This window comes from Etheostoma cragini, chromosome 15 (genome assembly GCF_013103735.1).
Source record: "Etheostoma cragini isolate CJK2018 chromosome 15, CSU_Ecrag_1.0, whole genome shotgun sequence".
Lineage (NCBI taxonomy): Eukaryota > Metazoa > Chordata > Actinopteri > Perciformes > Percidae > Etheostoma > Etheostoma cragini.
Window position 1 is genome coordinate 4541837 of NC_048421.1, and position 19776 is coordinate 4561612.

The 19776-nt window shown below is 41.9% G+C and overlaps 2 protein-coding genes across 3 annotated transcripts; one reads left to right on the plus strand and one right to left on the minus strand.

The window, feature by feature from the left end:
- The first annotated feature begins 221 nt into the window (after window positions 1-221).
- Window positions 222-9725, plus strand: syngr3a (synaptogyrin 3a). The gene is made up of 4 exons (XM_034894142.1): window positions 222-469; window positions 2729-2963; window positions 3397-3542; window positions 5920-9725. Exons 1-4 carry the CDS (start codon window positions 368-370, stop codon window positions 6124-6126), a joined length of 690 nt encoding a protein of 229 aa, XP_034750033.1. The 5' UTR covers window positions 222-367; the 3' UTR covers window positions 6127-9725.
- Window positions 9726-10120: 395 nt separating this feature from the next.
- znf598 (zinc finger protein 598) lies at window positions 10121-19412 on the minus strand. 2 transcript variants are annotated; one of them, XM_034894130.1, is made up of 13 exons: window positions 19033-19412; window positions 16733-16845; window positions 16118-16247; window positions 15255-15466; window positions 14907-15124; window positions 14704-14785; window positions 14156-14244; window positions 13895-14065; window positions 13595-13673; window positions 12618-13501; window positions 12271-12436; window positions 11982-12129; window positions 10121-11703 (listed from the first exon to the last, which is right to left on the minus strand). In XM_034894130.1, exons 1-13 carry the CDS (start codon window positions 19204-19206, stop codon window positions 11329-11331), a joined length of 2841 nt encoding a protein of 946 aa, XP_034750021.1. In that variant the 5' UTR covers window positions 19207-19412; the 3' UTR covers window positions 10121-11328. The 2 variants fall into 2 exon arrangements, with proteins under 2 accessions (XP_034750021.1, XP_034750020.1); XM_034894129.1 differs by having other exon boundaries at window positions 14704-14797; window positions 19033-19411.
- Between the last annotated feature and the right edge of the window lie 364 nt (window positions 19413-19776).

Genomic DNA, 19776 nt, shown 5'->3' on the forward strand with positions numbered 1-19776 from the left:
GGGCACATGGCCCCAAATCAATGCATCAGAAAACCGATTTGCATTGTTGTAACACTGAGTCAACATAGGCTACTTTATTGTATTTCTAACGCCTATCAATATAAAAGCCTATAATATTCCATATTGTCACGATAATATAACAATTTGATCAAATGGCTTTTCTCACCACAGTCTTTAGCGCGGGCACAACTGTCATGCACGCGTCCCAATTTCGGCGTCCTCCTCTGTGCCCGCGCACCTGTGCCCGCGCGCCGGACCCGTCCATACAGCAGAGAACAGCAGAAAGCAGCAGCGCATCCATCCTGCCGTGGAGCCGGGAGCGTGGAGCCGCTAGAAGCGCACAGAGAAAGAGAGAGAGCGACAGAAGATGGACGGAGTGGGATCGTTCGGAGCCGGCCGGGCCGGGTCCACTATCGACCCGATTGCCTTCGCCAAACAACCCCAGACCATCCTCAGAGTGCTGTCTTGGGTGAGAGCGGGTTTTCCCGGCACTGCTGTTATAGAGTGTGTGTGTGTGTATGTGGGGGCTGTCTGTTATCGTTTCTGCGCGAGACCCGTGACGTGTTCTCCCTGCAAATATAGCCACCAGAAATCCAGCGATAATTGATAAGCAGGGTGTGTAAATGGAAACCGCGGAATCAATGTTTATATCGGAGGATATCTTCAAAGAAATGCAGAGGGTGTAACCAAGGCCTGGTGGCTGCCTGACACCCTGCCCATGAAACTGATTTTACTAAAGATTGTTTTCCTTGGGTAGAAACCGACCTATCCTTATTAAAAAAGAAAAGAAATACAGATGTGCAGCAGACCGGATTGTGTAGAAAATGAGAAAGATCCATAGGCCTATAGGCTATCCTTTTCATGTCTCAACCTCCTGCTTCCTGTTATTCATGACATTATTATTGTTATTTTATCTAAAATAACCGGATTATTACACGACTTCTTCGTTTATATCGCCAATGTTCAGCTAATGATATTGCTGATTTACCCTAAACGGTCGTCGTCCGTCACCCCACCTGTGATTGGTCCGTTATCATCATTACGCACGCAGGGCCACGGAGAAGGTCTTCAGTGAGGAGGGATCTGTCCTAGAGCGTGAGATGTGTGCAAAAAAACCTCATCCTTAAAGCAACCCCGGTACCTATATGGATGTATGTATATGGATGTTTCTAGTAAGAGGAGGACAGAGGGCCTACTACAGGATTTACTGCTGTCCTCTGGACACGTTTGGAGCCTTTTGCGAAGCGCTTAGCCTGTACATCAATAATTGTTTAACTATTTGGGCTAATTCATTAATTGGGTTGCTTTGTTGGTCTATTTTTCCCTCATGTCACATCACATATCACTGTGTAGCTATAATCAGTGGTGGAAAAAGTTGCCTACCAATACATAATCCTACTCAAGTAAAAGTACAAAAGTATTATCAGCTAAATTAACTTATAGTATCGAAAGTGCATGTAGTTTTTATGCAGAAAAATTAGCCCCGTTTCCTGAAGTATATGACATTATAAGATTGTTAATACTGATGCAAGTGTTGTAGCTGAACAACTCGGAGATCTTTTTCAAACTACTTTATGTAGGCCTACATTTAGGCAGTTTAATCCAGAGGTTCCCCACCTTGGGTTCAAAGTATAAAAATAACCCTATTCAAGTAAAGTACAATTATCTTAAAATCATACCCAAGTACATTACTATTTTAAGTTACTTAGTGGCTTTTAATCACTGGTTACAAAGATGCTGCTGCATCTCCAGCTTAACATACTGTAAGTCCTACAGCTGACTGCAAAAAGTTGACCAATTGAGTATCAAGGAGCTCAAAATGTAAAGCGGATGAGACAACATGAAGGGAGAAGGCTAAAAAGTTAACCACAGAAGAGATTAATGAGATAAAAAGCCAATAATATTCAATTTGGCCAGCACTTCCTTTTTACTGGGTTGAAAAATGGCTTACACACACAAACACACACACACACACACACACACACACACACACACACACACACACACACACACACACACACACACACACACACACTTAAATCATGCAAAGAAATAAGTTAAAGTTTGTCTTTCCGTTTGGGGATGTAGTGCCGTGATACATGAGCAGCTTTATCATGCTGATTGACTAAAAGCACCTGAGTGTGTGTCTGCTCAGATTATATCCACACACATGATCAGTTTACAATGTATATTGTGTGTCCCTCCACCATCACATGATCCACACCCCCAAGTATGAGTGCATTTCTGCATGTGTGTGTGTCACATGGCCCGATTCTGCCACCCAGTGTTAGTCAGCTGACCATAGTCAGTGTAACAGAGCTGGGAAGAAATACAGATCTACAGATGAGACTTCAAGGAGGGTGGGATGAACTAACAGGGGTGGAAAAAAAGTTTTATAGCATGAGCTATAGCAACCTTTATCACACTTCCTGTTTTGGTAAACACACACACACACCGCCTCAGGACGATGTGATTCTTGAGGGGAAGTGAAGCATCCACCTCTTCAGTCAGTCAGGGAGAAAGGGGGGAAATTAGGTTAATGCCTTTGGTCTGAGCAGCCCGCTCAAAGAGAGGCTGTGGAGGAGTGCTGCCACAATCCTGTTTCTTGTAAGCCTGGGAAAAGGGAGGCAGTGAGGGAGAGATATGTTGAATGTTAAGGCAATAATCACTACGTTACTCCACCTCCTCTTTCCTCCTCTACTCTCTCCTCTTGCGTCCCTGTCCACAGATATTTTCCCTGGTGGTCTTCGCCTCCATCGTGAACGAGGGTTATGTCAACATGGGCAGCGAGCGTCTCCACTGCGTCTTCAATAAGAATGCAGACGCGTGCAACTACGGTGTGTTCGTGGGCCTGGTGGGCTTGCTGGCGTGCTCCTTCTTCTTCCTGGTTGACTACAAGTTCTCCTCCATCAGCTCTGTCAAAGACAGGAAGAAGGCCATAATGCTTGAGATCGGCTTCTCAGGTGAGGAGGCGATTGTGTTAGTGTGTCGTATTTACACACATAAAAGCAAACATATAGAGTTAGTTGATATACATTTTTTTTCTCATAATTTCCCCGAGAGTACAGACATTTGCACTTGGGCCATTTCATAGTTAGCCTGTGGTTTAATGACTGATAAAGGTTGGGTTTTCCCAAAATGCGAAAAAAAGAAGAAGAAAACCACTTTGTTTCAGATGACTGCTCCTTTGCACCATAAGAGAAATGAAACCTGTTAAGTGTCATTAAAAGGTATTAGAGAAATGAGAGTGTTTATTTCTAAAGGGAACAAAGAACTGCGGGCCCTGGATTTAAAAAAATGCACCTGCAAGTCATTGTGTTTCATGTTTAAAGTCAACTTGGAAATTACCTTTTTTCTGTTTTAACAAAGTGTTATCGTTCCACTGGTTTCTGGCAGGCTTCTGGGCCTTCCTGTACTTTGTAAGTTTCTGCTTCCTGGCCAATCAGTGGTCTCGAACCACAGCTGATGAGCTGCCACTCAACCAAGGGGCAGATGCAGCCCGGGCTGCAATCGCCTTCTCTTTCTTCTCCATAATCACCTGGGTAAGAACATGCCACTACAGAGGCACACATACACACACATGCAGCAGTGGAAACAAATGCAACACAATGTTTCATAGTGACACATTTTTTATTTTATAACCCTCCTGTTGTCCTCGGGTCAAATTTAGCCCTATTTCCAAAAGGTTTCTACATCAGAAATTTAGGTTTCTTTCAACCAAATTGTCAACAAAAAAAAAATAAAAAATACTGAGGATGGTTCCCTACAACGCTCATAACAAGTAAAATAAACCATCAGTACAAAGCTTTCATTTAGGTTTAAATCAATTTTATAGCATTGGAAAAAATAATAAAAGAATGCTAAAAAAGTGGGGGGGGGGGAATGTCATAAAAGCCCACAAAAATTGATAAAAACATCAGGAAAGGTGGCAAAAATGTCAGGAAAGCAGCAAAAGTAACAACCAAATAGTTAAAATTTTAAATTCATACCCCTGAAAATCAAAAGTTGAATGGTCAATGGGAAGACAACACAAGGGCTAAAATAATTATACCTACCTATTTCTGGATATGTATTTCTTCTTCCTTTCCTTTTTTTTTTTTTTTTCTTTTTTTTTACAAATTAAGTTCTGGTAAGGCTCAGCAGGCATTTGGTTGGATTAGTATTCCTAATAAGTGCAGATCAGCCTTTAACCAACCAATAGATAATTGACACTGGAACATTAAAGGCACAGTTCTCCCTAGACTGTAGTGCTATTTATCAATCTAGATTGTTGTGATGTGAGTCACACAGTGTTTTTTCGTGCACAAAGCAGCAAACAATACAATTTTTTGCTACTTTAATCACCACAAGCTGAGTGCCGAATAATTCCATCAAATTGGAGAGATGGCCAACACCTCTACAGCCGATATCTCCAACAATGGGCAACTCACAGGCAACTTTTTTTTAATTTGGGGTGAACTGTCCCCGTAACATGAACCTTACAAAATAGATGTTTTACCCATTGATCTTAGGTTTGTCCTTCGGGATTGCAAAATACACCCACAGCTGTTGAAAAATGTACAATCTCCCCTAAATCATGGGCAGAGGATGAGACAATGGGCTCCTAGGCACAGATGCAGGAAAGGCCCACTCCTAACCTAATAACAAAAAACCCACATTCAATATATTTACATATTTTTCAGCAACATCTCGCCGGTCAACCATGACTTACAACTGCACCTGACTGTCACGCTGGAGAGTGTGTTCCTCCTTTCTACGCTCCTCTCCTCAAATACTGTATTGCACCAAATATTGCACAATAAATTTGTATTAAAGTCTAAAAATGTCAATATCTTAACATGATCAGGACATGCACAGTTTTGACTGAGCAATATGACTTTCCAAAGCAAAAAATTGAAAGTTAACACTTCAAACTGAGGCTCTGGATTAGAGGCACCCTGACCAGTTGGGCCACAGAGCCTGTGCCTGGGGGCCCCTTTAGATAATCCATCCATGGCCTAAACTAGGAACAGAAATCTGTTTCTGACTCAAATTTAAGGTGACAAACCAGCCATGCATCTGCTGAATCGTGCCTAATATCTTCATGCTGCACCTACTTTTAGAAGTTAATAAAGTTAGTGCGTTTAGAGGAGTCTTCATCCTTGTCTAACATTTACACTTAGCTTTTTAAAGGAATAGTTCTACATTTTTGGAAATTGCGTTATTCGCTTTCTGAAAGAGAGCGTTAGATCAGAAGATTGATACCACTTTCATTTCTGTCCTTTAAACATAAAGCCCTAGCCGGCAGCAGGTTAGCTTAGCATTGCACAGACTGAAACAGGAGAAAACAGCTAGCCTGGCTCGGTCCAAATATAACACAATCTGCCTTTCAGCACCTCTGAAGCTAACAAATGAATGGTTTATATCTCGTTGGTTAAACCAAAAGTGGAAAAACAACGTTAAAATGGGAATGTGCCCATTTCCCACATTGTCAAACTTTTCCAAGAAGACATGTGACGCAAAAAAAAAAGATTCAAGCTCTACAGATTCAAAATCGATTCACAGAATTCCAAAAATCAATTCATTTTTCCGTGTTGTAACGGCGTGTATAGCCTGCTATCACAGGGGAAAAGAAACTACATGTACATACTGTGAATCACTTTTTTTTTAAATTGATAATCATTTTGAATCGAACATTGATTTTGAATCAAATCCTGAGCCTAAAAATCAATATTAAATCATGACATTTTCTGAAAGGTGCACCCTTAATGTCAAGGTAACTTTACTTTAGAGGTGAAGTACCTAATTACATTACTGTGTATAAAACAATCCTGCTTTTAACATGACTGACAGCTATCTGGAGGTAAATAGCTAGCTAGTGCAGAATATACGTAGTTGTTTTTTCTAAACTTTTCCATTTTGCCCCCCCCCCCCCGGTAGGCTGGTCTAACAGTGCGTGCAGTCCAGAAGTATCTGCTCGGCACAGACATGACTCTGTTCACCACGGAGCACATGGACGGCGGCGCTCCCACCCAGCCGTACCCCTCCAACTCACCGGTTGGCACCACTGAGACCACAGAGACCTACCAGAGCCCCCCATTCACCGAGAACAACGCAGCACCCACATACCAGGTTCCCATTTACTAGATAAGATAGATCTGATGGTGGAAGAATAAGAGGTGGATAAGAGGAAAGTGATAGAAAATGGCTTTCTTTGATGTTACACCTGCAGTTGTTATTGTGTTGATCTGGGCTGAGTTTTCAACAATTGTTAAAGAAAAAAAAAGAAAAAAAAGAACTGCCTCTTTTTTTTTGTTCCCTCCTCTCGTTCCCTTTCCTTGCTTAACATTCCAGCTTTATCTGCTCTTTTCTTGACCTGTATGTTAAAATCAATTTCCCACTTTCGCAAATCCAGTGTCCTCAGATCAGAACACATGAGAGAAAAAGAAAACAAAAGGAGGCCATGTAAAAAGAGGAGGCCACTTTGCAGTATGTACACACTATTTTGACACCAAAAGAAATAAAGGGCTCAACAAGTGAGCGACTCCACCACAAAGCAGTATCGGCAAACAAGTAGTGCAGAGGGCACTCACATACAGCACCTTCATCTTATTCCTTCCATTCATCGAAGTGTCAAAATCCCCTTTCATGCCAAACAGAGCGGGGAATGTTGTTGTTTTAGCTACAGTACGGTCTAGTCGTTCCTCCCACTTTCCCTGCTGCAGTTAAAAGTGATCATGTGTTGAGTCTGCATGTTTCTAAACTTAGAGATCAACTAAGTGCCATACTGTACTGTGTGTCTCAGACAGTGACTTAATTAAGTAGATTTCCACATGCTGTAAAAAAAAAACAATGTTTTGTGACTAAGTGCAATATCTCACATGTAGGTCTCTAAGTAGGTATGTACTGTACTGTAGGTAGGTTAGTTAGCGTCAGATAAGACCAATTGAGGCACTGTCTCAAATAACATGCTAGTCTTTGAATTGTACTAACAAATCTCAGGCAAATGTCCATATTGTAATAGTTGATCTGACGTCGATTCAGCTTCCCTGCAAAGTTTGCAAGATATGGAAATGATATCTGAATCTAACAGATCCTCAGAGAGCTTTTCATCCACAAAATAATGTGTTGACAATTTGAATAGATTCAGTATTGGTCAAAAAGCTTTTATATCATCTTTCCAAGCATTTATGGACTTCCTCGGTGAAGTGCAATCATTACTTTATACACATTTGAGGAAAACTGTCTCACAATGCAAAATATTCCTTGATTATTTGTGTATGAGGGTTAATTTTACAGGTTTGTGAATCTTAAGATTCACTGGGGAAACCATAATCACTTTTCAGTCTGTTATTTGTGAGCCAGGCATGGATGGATTATTGAATGGGCCTTTTGCGGCACAGGCCCCAGGGGTCAGGGGGCCCCTGGACCACAGCCTCTTTTTGTGATTTTGTGCATTTCTTGTTGGAAAGTCAATCAAACGACTGCAAGGACACACAAAACGGCCACAAAGAAGAAGGCAAGAGAGAGAGCCACAAAGAGACACAAACAGCTACAAAGAGACACATTGGTCACAAAGAGATGCAAATAAAACTATAAAGTGACACAAAATGACTACAAAGAGACTCAAAATCATCACCACCAAGAGGGGTGGGGGTCTGTGGCCGGGGGCCCATTATCCCATAATCCGTCCATGGTACCAGGGAATGTATGTAGTGTGTGATTTGAGACAGTGTCTTATATTGGGTGTTGTGTGTATAAAATGGGTCGAGTAGGAAGATTTTGGGCAAGTCAGGTCTTTTTATGTTTACGTTTAGGAAGCTGCCAAACTGCCCTGTGTTCTTATTGCTGTCTTCTGATTACCACATTACTTCTGTGTTGTTAATGTTTATCGGATTTTTTGTAATCAAAAAGCAGAGGGGCCACAGATAAGCTTTTATTTAGCCAGGGCGGTTATTCGGTGCAGTCTCAGGCAAAATATCTGTTTGTGGGATGTTGAGGATCACTAGCTGGCTAATTAATTGATCCTGCAATCCTGCCATTAGGGTGGAGGGGTCAGCATTTGTTGCCATTGTGACAGGGATAGGGTTGGGTGGATGCTGGTCACTAAGGGCCCTGATGTAGATAGTAACCCTAACAACCATTTTGGTGTGTAGCAGTTTCTGTGTCGTGGTTCACGTACACTCGCCATCAGCAAATCTGTAGTTGTGGTGTGTGTGTGTGTGTGTGTGTGTGAGGAGTGCGTCCATGTGCAACAAGTGTAGATGTGCATGTACATGTGCACGTGCGTTAGCATGCGTGTGAGACGTGTTGGTCTGGGTGTGAAAATGTGTGAATGCGAGTAGTTAATTGCATTTTGTGGTGCAGAAAAGTTATTTTCTTGAACATGTGTTTGTCAAAGTTTTAGTGCAAAGGAGGAAATCATAAGTCTGTTACACAATTTAGTCTTTCCCCCCCCCCAAAAAATGGTATTTCTGCTAAATATTATATTAATGTCACTGTCACGATATATGAATTTCAAAGTATGAAAGTAAGAGTTTTTTGACGAACAGAGCCAAATATAAAACTACATATTAGAGGAATATAGAGCTGCGGAACGCCTTGCCTGCAATTCGGACTGATCCTGAGGGAACACCGCCCTCTGCAGACAAGAGAAGGTACTGCAGCAATGGCTTTCATCATGATAATAATGCATGAAATTGTTGTATAGATCTAATTATATATTGGATACTATGTAATTCTTAAGTAGACAAGCTGTTTTGCAAAGTGAGATTTACCAGCCATCAGTGCAGCTGACAGGATTCCTTCTTGTGTGTTATGTTATATTAATCCCAGTCATCAAATAGTTATCTCAACATCATGGTCTGATTCTAATATGATATGAATATCAGATTGTAGAGACTCCAGGTATGAAGTCTTCAAATTCTTAAAGCATGAACAATTATGCTAAATACGACAAACTGCCAGTATAGTTCTTTGAATCCTGGGTATTACTGGGCTGCTAGTGACCTGTTAACTGTGGTTAGGTGAGACTGGGGTACTGATGGGGGTATTAGGTACTAATGGGGTACTATTAGATTGTTTGGGGGGTCACTGTCAGGTCAGGTTGTATTATTGTTCTCAGTGCTTTGGTCTCTTCTTCAGTCAGTATGGTAGAAATAAATAAGAAAAGCATTCTGTTTTGTGCTCTGGCCCATGTACACTACTGTGGTATTGGTTGGTTGTAAAATTCAGTACGTTATTAAAGTAAATGGAACCTGTTTGTGTTGCCGTCTAGGGTATGGTTTGTCCTGTACTACTGAAAATATAGAAATAATATGATTATTCATTAACTAGGATGCAGTGTTTGTTGGAAATACTTTGTTTGACCGCTCTTAAAGGGGCCGTCAGCACTAAAATCATGTCTTCATGCTTTTTTGTTGGACTGAGACTATAAAAGTAACACGGGTGGCATCAGTTTTTTTGGCATCAGTGTGGTTTTCAGTACAATACATTGCATGGATGTTACAATATCTCCCCCTTCAATATTAAAAAATTAAGCCCCTTCAACCAACAAACAAGTAAACATTGATTTGGCTTTGTAGCGTGCTATACCCCTTTAACATGTTTTTGTTGTTTCTTCCTGTTCTGAAGGTGTTCAGTGTAAAAACGCTGTGTACAGAGATGTGTGTCACTGTCTATTACCTGAATGTCTCTGGACTGCAGTCTGACCGTCACTCGAATAAAAAAGAAAACATGTTTTGGACTGCCTGTTTCTGTGCTTGACTTTAATGTGTAAAGACTTGTGTTATCTTCAAAGCAGCTATAATCAATATTTTATAACAATTTGTCAAGGGACAATGGAAAACTATGTGAAAGGGGCCGCTTGTAGCGATGCACCATAAACTGTCTGGAGAGTTATAATTAGTTATTTCATGTTTAAATGATTTAAAAAGTTCAACTAGACATGGGTTGGTCACTAAAAATGATGCAATATGCAATTTTAATACATGGCACAGTTCATGTACATAACTTGTAATTGATTAAAGACGCACAGTTTATGTTCTGTGGTAAGTATCTCTTATTATGCAGAAATTATAGGACATCTAAAAATGTATCACTCCATCACCACACCCACACTTCTAACAAAGATACACAAACATACAGTGCTGACAGAAACAGCTTTATTGAAGCCAGACAGAAAATAGAGTAAGCTGCTGGGTGATGTTCACAAACTCTATATACACACTCATTCAGACAAAAACAAACACACACACACACAGACAGGACAGACACACACCAGGTGGGCAGTGAAGCAGGCGAGGGGTCCTGAGAGAGAAGATGAACAGATTGTGTACTGGATCCAACTAGTCCCCCTCTAACAGAGTAAACATGCCCAGTGTGTCACAGCTGGAATACGACGGAGGCAGAGTGGAGAGTGAGTATGGGAATGACAATGCTTTTTTTGTGTTGCAAGCATTACAATAACACTAGGAATTTCTTCGTTATTACTCATAACAAAATGTATGCCTTAATAAAACAACTGGTGACCTCAGTGGTTTGTGTCTCATTACACTACTGATGGATTATTTGAACATGCAACTGCGAAAATACGCAATTCACGCTTTCATTTAGTTTTCATTTGAAACCTTGTGCAACACCACTAAACAGCCAGTCCATTAATCAGCTGATTACCCCATCCAATGGCAAGTGATGTGAACAGATTAAAAGAATATGGTATACATTAAAAAGCATTCAAACAGTCAACCTTATTTGTTCTGATTTCTGAAGCAGCTTTTATCCTGTCACTTACCTTCCTTCACAACGCTAACAATCCATTCACTCAAACACTCAACAGACCTTCCTCAGCATAAAGCAACAAACAATTAAACGCAATTAAACGGCTACACTTAAATAAATATGGTGCTAAATAGTCAAACCGAACATGTGTGTTTATTCTGTTATTTAACCAAGCAGCGCCGCTGGCAAAATCATACATACTTTATCAACGTTGCTGTTAACAAAATACATTTTGTCATCTTCGGTCTAAGTGAAAACACAAAGCAAGGTAAAAAATTGAAATCAATACAATTTTTGTACGAAGAAGCTAAGAATTCAAGTAAGGCCTTGGCTTGTCTCTCCTCTTACATTAAATAAATCAACAGTTCTTGTTAGACGTTGCCGGTGCCATCAACATGATCCCCTTAGAAAGTAATAACACCATAACCCTCTTCAATTCCAATTTCTTATGAGCTATAAGCCCTTTACTCCGCCGGGACATGATACCCAACAAACACGCTGCTTTTTTCCACACCGGAGTCTGCATGAGTAACTGAAAGCCTGACCCACGGAGCAAAGAAAAACGAGGGGCTAGCTGATGATACGGCTAATTGACTGCAAGGAAGGGAACTCTTCATATTCTCCAGTGTGCAGGGTTTTGTGGGAGTTGAAGTCTTTAGGGGCCAGTACCTGTCTGCAAGTGGGGCACACCTGGCAGTCCAGGTCAGCTGCTGCGTTAGCCACTGCGGTCGGCATCTGCCAGGCGTTCTTCTTGTTCTTGTTTTTCTTTCCTCCTCCAGTGCCCGACTGCTTTTCCAGCGCCTTACAGTCTGCTTGGGCAGTCAGGAGCTCCTGCTGCTTGCCAGTGTCTGGCAAGAGCACCAGCAGCTCGTTGAAGATGCGGTTGAAGTCATCTCCGAGCAGGTCCTTACAGCTGCTGTGGTACTGGACTGCTGATATCACACTCTGGAAACAAAGTGAGCAGGTCAGGCAAAGGGTAAGGAAGCCATCAAGCTATTGACACAGAACTATTTACTTGGGGCTTCAAAACTGTACTGTTATATCAGTCTTTGTTGTCTGTATTAAAACATGAATAATCAATAATTTAAAATATTTAATATACAATTCATCCATTGTTATAATAATTTGTGTGCACAATTACAGCAGTAAAATTTGTCATTAATAATGGGAACATCCCAAAATAATTCTCAGAATCATAATTTTGATTATAATGTGGCAAGTACCTGTCTGAACTGTGCAGAGAAGTTCTTGAACTGGTTGAACTTTGATTCATCATTGTGGAGGTACTTTCTAATGGACTGGATTAGCTCCAAGTTCCTCTGATGGAAGTCCTCTGGCACCAGGTAACCACTGCTTGACACCTTGGGGGGCCTTGGACACAAAACATTTTTTTTTTTTAAATCATGCATTCACCCACTTAGTCCCTGACAAGGCCAACACAAAAATCAACAAAATATTTGTTGGACAGACAAACCAAAGGGAAATCCTGTATGAAAAGGGAGATTATCTTACGGGTTGACTGCAGATGGAGCGGGCTCCACCACATTGCTGTTGAGTGGGATCCCAGTGAATCCTGGGGGAGGGTTAGGGGCTGAGATACCCAGGCCAGGTGGAGGTGGGGGCAAAACTGGGGACGGGGCAGGAGCTGAGGCCTTCAGCGGGAAGGAGGACTTGAAGCCTGAGAGATTAACATGGTGCGTGAGCTACAACTGTACTATTGCAAAAGGATGACCACAACAAGTGACCTTAATTAAAAAGGTAAGGCGTTATGTATGATAGTAAGTAAAACAATATATAAAAAGGGACAAATTGTTAAAAGACAATAGATAGAATAGTGTGGCTATTATGTAGTGCTGTACCTGGTGGTGGGTTCTTGGTCATGAGAGCAGGGAACTCTTCCTCCCGATCAAGAGGGGGATCTGGCTTGGGATGGAGGGTTATTGCAACTGCCTCTTTACTAATGGGTGGTGACTTCTCCGGGTTGCCATTAGCCAATCCACTCATCAGTGGTGCTGTCACAGTACTGGAGGGGGGTTTGTTACAACTTCTCTCAGGGACGTTCTCTTTTTGTGCCACTGTTTCCACTGAGTTTGCCACTACAGTTGGTGTCGTCCCCGACATTGAAGACACAGACGTAGAGGGATCAGCTGTGTTCTTCTGTGTTTTCTTCTTCTTAATGGCTTTGGAGGTAGGGGGAGTGTTGGGGGTTGGATTTGGAGGCTTAGTGGTCACAGCGGAGGGTTTGCTTTTGCCTCCTTTAACGGTGAGCAAAGACGAGATATCCATCATGGTGGGCACTGAGCGGAACTCTTGCTGAGTCATGCCTCTGTTATCATCATCATCAGATGAAGGAGGAGAGCGGGTAGATGTTGGTTTTCCGTTCTCGCCTACCTTCTTTTTCCTCCGTGAAGATGAAGAGTTTGAGGAGAGGGGCTGAGGGCCAGAGGATGCAGATGAGGGAGGAGGAGGAGGAGGTCTAGAGGACAGTGGAGGTTGAGTGTTGGGTTTAGTCAGAACAGTATGGTTGGACCAAGCAGACTTGGTGCCAGCTGCATGTTTGAGGGGCCGGATTTTGGACACGAGCGCCGGAAAATCTTCCTCCTGGAAAGAGGAATTCTTCTTAGGTTGGGCAGAGTAAGCTGGGGTCATAGGAGATGCAACAGATACCGCTGAGAGGCTAGGGAAGTCGTCTTCCTTCAGAGCTGCATGGGCTGCTGTTAGCGTCGCATGACATGGCTTTACCCTGGAAATAAACAGACAGTAACAACAGAAATTGAACATTTCAGCCTACCCCGGATGATGAGGATTGCAGTGTGTACTGTGCGTAAAACTTTACATGGCTGGAGCAGCTCTGGCTCCTAAAGCTGGGAAGTCATCTTCTTCATCACCAAGATTAGCGGTCTTCATCGTTTTTACTGTTAAACAGAAAGAAATACGTCAGCACACTGAGGGTTTGGCTGGTGATGATCTCTCTTCTGCTCCTGCAATACTTTGCCCTTACAGCTAAAATACTGGCATCCCATCATGCAACAAGACTATTTAAGGGGCAGCTGTGCAACTAAACCAAATGGTAAATGCAAAAAACAACACACCCAGAACAACAAGTATAATTTTAATACTTTTTTCGTTTTACCACCTGGAGGTTTGCTTAATGGTTTTATTGGTCCGGTCCGGTGTCTGGGCTCTTCTGGTTCTGTTCTCTCCGTCCTCTCCTCTCTGCAGTGTTTGGGAGCAATCCTCTCCTGCATCGGTCCTCTCTCCTGCATGGGGCCTCTCTCCTGCATTGTTCCTCTCTCCTGCATGGGGCCTCTCTCCTGCATGGGGCCTCTCTCCTGCATGGGGCCTCTCTCCTGCATGGGGCCTCTCTCCTGCATGGGGCCTCTCTCCTGCATGGGGCCTCTCTCCTGCATCGGTCCTCTCTCCTCCTGTCTATGCTTTGCCATGGAAGCCCTCATAGCAGCTGCCACCTCCCTGTCCTCTTCATCTCTGCACAGAAACAAATTCAAATTCGAAACTCAAAAGCAGACCAATATGTGACAAAATGACTTAAAACGAATTAGAGTTTGACTGCAACAGCTACTAGGCTTGGGCGATCACTTCTGTTTTCATATCGTTCAATCATACTGTAGTACTTGAATTTGCACTTGGCCATCCAAAATTCAGTACAAGGTTGTGGCACTCAGTTGTGACACTGTCGTGCAGCCATTTATCAAATATTTTCCATGTTCACTCTTCAACAATGGCGCTGGATGCTCGGCAGTCCAGTTGTCAGGCTAATGATAGCATTCACATAAATATCAATTATGCATATGTTCTCTTTGCTGTTGGTGCACAGATACAAAGGAATCTGCCCCACAACATGTGAAGTGGCGGGTCTGATGCTTACTTGCGATTCACAGTCATAAATTTCCATCCAATCACACAGCAATGATAATCTAGAGTTACCGGCAGTATCTCCAGCTCTTCTGTCCCCCATGAGGCCTTCCTCTTCCTCCTCTAGCGTGACGCATCTCCTCATAGTCCTCACCTGTCACCATACCTACACACACAAACAAATGTTTTATTCACAGTGGCTGCCTTCAAACTACAGTTCTATCAACATAAGTCTCTCACACAAACACAAAAACAGAGCAATAGCAGCTCACAACCTTCATTTCTCCTCTGTTGTCTCGGGGCGTAGTTAAACTGCAGGTCGATGTGGCGGTTCTGTCGAGCTTCTGCTCGGTTCTTGCTGTGTGCTGCAGCCTTGTGGGCCTTGTAGTCAATCTCAGAGCGGAATGCATGGGTGAACTGTTCTGTGGCACAGCGGCCCTCCTCACACAGATAGTGACTCTCTCTGAAGTGCTCACTCAGGTACTGGTAATCACTGTTGATAGCAGGGTTAAAAAAAAAATAATTTAAACAACTGCCTTGACCTATAGAGCAACCTCTATAGTGACTAAATGGGGGTTCTCTGTGTGTGTGTGTGTGTGTGTAAAACTAAGCTATACACACACCTGTAGTATTCCTGAGAACCATCTGCATCACAGAAATGGCAGAAGTAGTGGTCCCTGCGCAAGTGTTTAAGCAGCTCATCATTATCAAGGTAACGGTCATCGCAGAACTTGCAGAGTGGGTGTCCTCTGTGGCTGGTGTTGTCTGGGTCTCCATGTAATCTGTGACGTGCCAGTTCCTTACGGTTGTACCATTTACGCTCATGGGAAAAAATCTGGTGGGAAAGGAAAAGTTTAAAGAACAAATCTAGACATAATATGTCATCAAAAATAGTTTTTGGGGGTTTTCTTTTAATAAAAATGGACAAAGATGTACCTTTCCATCTATAAATAAAGTGCAGATCATACTGAAAATATAATTATAGATAGCTACAAAACAACTGATGCTGGGAACAATTAGATGAATTATATTTACTCATAATTCTGAAATATCAATATGAACATTTTTCCTGTCATTGTAATGTTAATCTGATACCAAACACTTTAAGTTGTACTTAGTGTGCTTTTTAAATTTTGGCAGAAATTAATTACATCATTTGTCATGCAAACAATCGATCAACCTACTTTGCAGTGCATCCATTCTGATCAATATGTTAATACTATAAGGACTGCTTGAGCTAGGGCAGTATATCTTTTTTGGGGGGCTTTTTAGGCCTTTAATTTCAAAGGACAGATGAAAACATGAAAGGGGAGAGAGCGAGAGGGGGAAACGACATGCAGCAAAGGGCCACAGGTAAACCTTTATATATATGGGCGCCTTCTCTTCCAACTGAGCTAACCCCGGGCTGTATTTCTGTGATATTTTGACTCTGACCAAAGACTGACAAGCCCCCCCACCTGTATCAGCTGGTTGGATATGAGTATACCTTGAGATGCTTTGTGCAGAGCTTGCAACAGAAGAGCTCATGCTGCTTCCTCATGTGCTGCTCAAGCTCCTCAAACTTGGAGAAGACCTTCGGCTCTGAACAGCAAAGGCACTCTGGCAACAGCAGATGCCTGATAAAGACAATCTAAAAATCAGTGTTGACTTAAAGTGCAGACACACAATCACACACTACAGTCATGATTAAAACCAAACAAAATGAGCTCCTTTTAACAAAGAGAAATTACTTAGGAAAATAAAGTCAACATTTTAAAAAGTTAAAATTGTCACTGAAAACATTCTGAAAAAAATCAAACACAGGCATTAAAGAAATCGAGGCTACTAATAGAGAATGAATGTAACACACCGTTCATTTTTGACCATACATTTACAATCTTGTGTTAATTATTTTACATTGACAGTTTCTATTCAGCGGCCATGGTTTTCGGTTTCAATTCTGTCACCAAAGAGGGAGAACCAGAGACGCAGGCAAATGTTACCAGCATGACTGGTGGTTGAGTCACCACTGATTGTAGTTGTTGGCACCGTCAACTTAAAATGAACTCACAGTCTATGGATAACACAATCATAAATAATAGAGAAAAAAGCAGAGCAGTACCTATACTGGGCAAAGATCTTCTCATCACAAAAATAGATATCATGCTTCTTTTCACAGGGAAACTGCTGGTAGGGCAGAGATGAGAAGGCCTCCAGTTTTTTCACGAACACCACCTGAGAAAAACATGACAGTCCGAACATAAAAAAAACTGCTGAACATCTCACGCCGCACACACACTTTGTGGGAAAGTGGAGGTAGTGTAGGGCTGTTGAAAAAGAATGTATTCTCGCTGGGTATCCCCAATAAATTCCTGATCTGATTCAGTTACAATACATGTTCATATTTTGCTTGGTTAAAAATAAAAAGATTCTCAGAAAACGTATACTGTAAAATATACAAGCAAATAGCAACATATTTAAATACTGCAGAGTTGAATTTTCTTATCACCGGAGTACTTTCAGTCTGAAATATCACCTTGACAGTTGATACCAGCAAATCATTCCACGAAGCACACAGCGGCGCGAGGCTTCGGCAGACTACATTAGATGCAGCATGGGGGGGGTAGAGATAAACAAAGGAAAGAGACGCTAACAAATACCATAGCAACGTGGACAGCTACAGAGTGCAGGCCCAGTTGCGATTCTCAGACATCGGTCTGAGAATCGCAACAACGACGGCAGGTATGAGATTCCCTCAAGACGCACCATCACAAGAAGAAAACACGAGTTGTATGAAAAGGAGAGGACTGCAAAAGCAACCACGCTACAACATGTGCGCGCGGGACACTTTATTGAAGTTGCACAGCAGTGGAATGTGTCAAATAAAGTCACCGCAGTCAGGGCAGATAGTACGAATAGATACGAAATCTGATCACTGCTGGGAGCCTTCTGATCATGTCCCCTGCTTTGCGCACGGTCTCCAGCGTTCTGTCACAGTGTCTCTGCTTTACAGCGCGTTGGACAGTGTCCCTCAGTGTCTCTGCTTTACAGCGCGTTGGACAGTGTCCCTCAGTGTCTCTGCTTAACAGCGTGTTGGACAGTGTCCCTCAGTGTCTCTGCTTAATAGCGCGTTGAACAGTGTCCTTGCGAAGTGCAGAAAAGTTGTGGGGCTCTAAGCCCAGTCCAGCATGGGCTGCAGAGTTAGAGCAACAACAGAACAACGTGGACATAAGAAGTCTCTTATTAACACGTTCCAACCAGATGGAATTCATCTCTGGACATGATGAATACATTATGTTTAAATTGAGATGTACACTACATTTTTTTTTTAACTGCTACTTTATAAACAAAAATGCTGGTAAGTTTTTGCAGAGCAAATGTTATGGCAATTTCGTTCATATGGTAGAACATAAAAAAGCACTATAAACACTACTTTTGAATTCATTATTTCATTTTGCGATTAATCAGTGAAATTATGCGATTACAAATTTTAATCGCTGCCCAGCTCTAGTATGTGTGTGTGTGTGTGTATATATATATATATATATATATATATATATATATATATATATATATATATATATATATATATATATATCCACACACACATACATATACACTATATCCACACAAACAAGGCCCTTTTGACACTGACAGGTTGCTTGACATTTATTTAGCTAGTTATCTGTGTCTGAGAGGAACGTATGACCAGCAGACAGACACTAGCAACCAGCAACTAAAGGCACCGCCAGCTAAACTATTTACCATACACAAGCGGGTTTGTTTGAGATGTCACTGAATTACAACTTCATTGCCACATTAAGTGGACTAAACAGGATACTTCCGGGTAGACTAGCACAGTGATTTACCAAACATTTTCACGCCAAGGACCCTTAAACTGACAAAAGTTAGACAATGGACCCTTATTTGATAAGACTTGCGTTTAGATGTTTTATTACAGAGTGTGAGAAACCCAAGACCAAAAGTTATCGTACATTCTGTCATTGTGTTACTTATGGATATGATTAACGCTATAGTGAAAATAATTTATTTCTGTTTTTGCTGGGGACCCCTGGAACCCCCCCTCAATGACCCCACTTTGGGACCCCCTGGACTAGCACACTGTCAACGTTTGACTAGCTAACTCTAACCAGCCAACCGACATTTGACTTGCTAATGTTAGCTAACCTCAGCTAAGCTAATGACAGCGACAAAAAAAGCACATTAGTCTTAACAGTTGGTGGACACCGCTGGTCGCTATTTATTATCTACCAGCAATGCTTTTGGTTCACTATGAATCCACCTAAGATGTTATCATACAAATTCTAATTATTGTTGCTACAGTAAAACTACCAGAATAATGCGGCCTAGGTAGCAACACCAAGCGCCATCCCCGAGATACAGTAGAGGAGAAATGCGCACCTTGTCGAGCTCCTCCCGGCAGACGGCGCAGTACTTCTGGTCGCACAGCACCCTCATTTTGGTGGAGCAGCGGTAACAAACTGGGTGGTCGCATTTTCCCAAGGCGAAGATATCGACTTCTTGGCAGCATAGGACGCAGTGCTTTTCTGTTTCTTTAGTGGTTGTTGAAGTCATGGTGGTGAAAAGGCACAGTTTAACTTCAGTACTATTTGTTATTAGGGTGAGCTTCAGCCGCTGGAGCGTTTATATAATTGTGAAGTCTGAGCTACTGCCGCGTCACGTCAGATGCTGGACCTCCGATCTGTATGTTATGAGGATGGACGATCTACCTTCCGGTATGGTGCTTCTTGGAGCTATCGAACGATTGAGCATTTGGGCACGCAATCACTACTGGTCCACGTGTGTCCCATGGTGTATGCTAGAACCATAGACTAGTCTGACCCTGACCCTGACCTGATGCTGTCTGGTATGAGGTAGTGCATTTTGGGAAATATTAACATGTGCCTTTAGACCTAGAAAATAAATATACAATGGTACAGTTGTGGATTTTAATGTTTTTCAAATATTTACAGAACATGTGATGCACTATGGTATTTAATTTAACTCGATTACTGAAATGAGTATACATATAATTTATATTAATATTAAATAATCATTTTAAATTTGTTATTGTCTTGGACTTTGAAAAGCATAATAGAAATTAAGCCTTGGTGTTTTATTCTCGGCTTTTAATGAAATTCATTC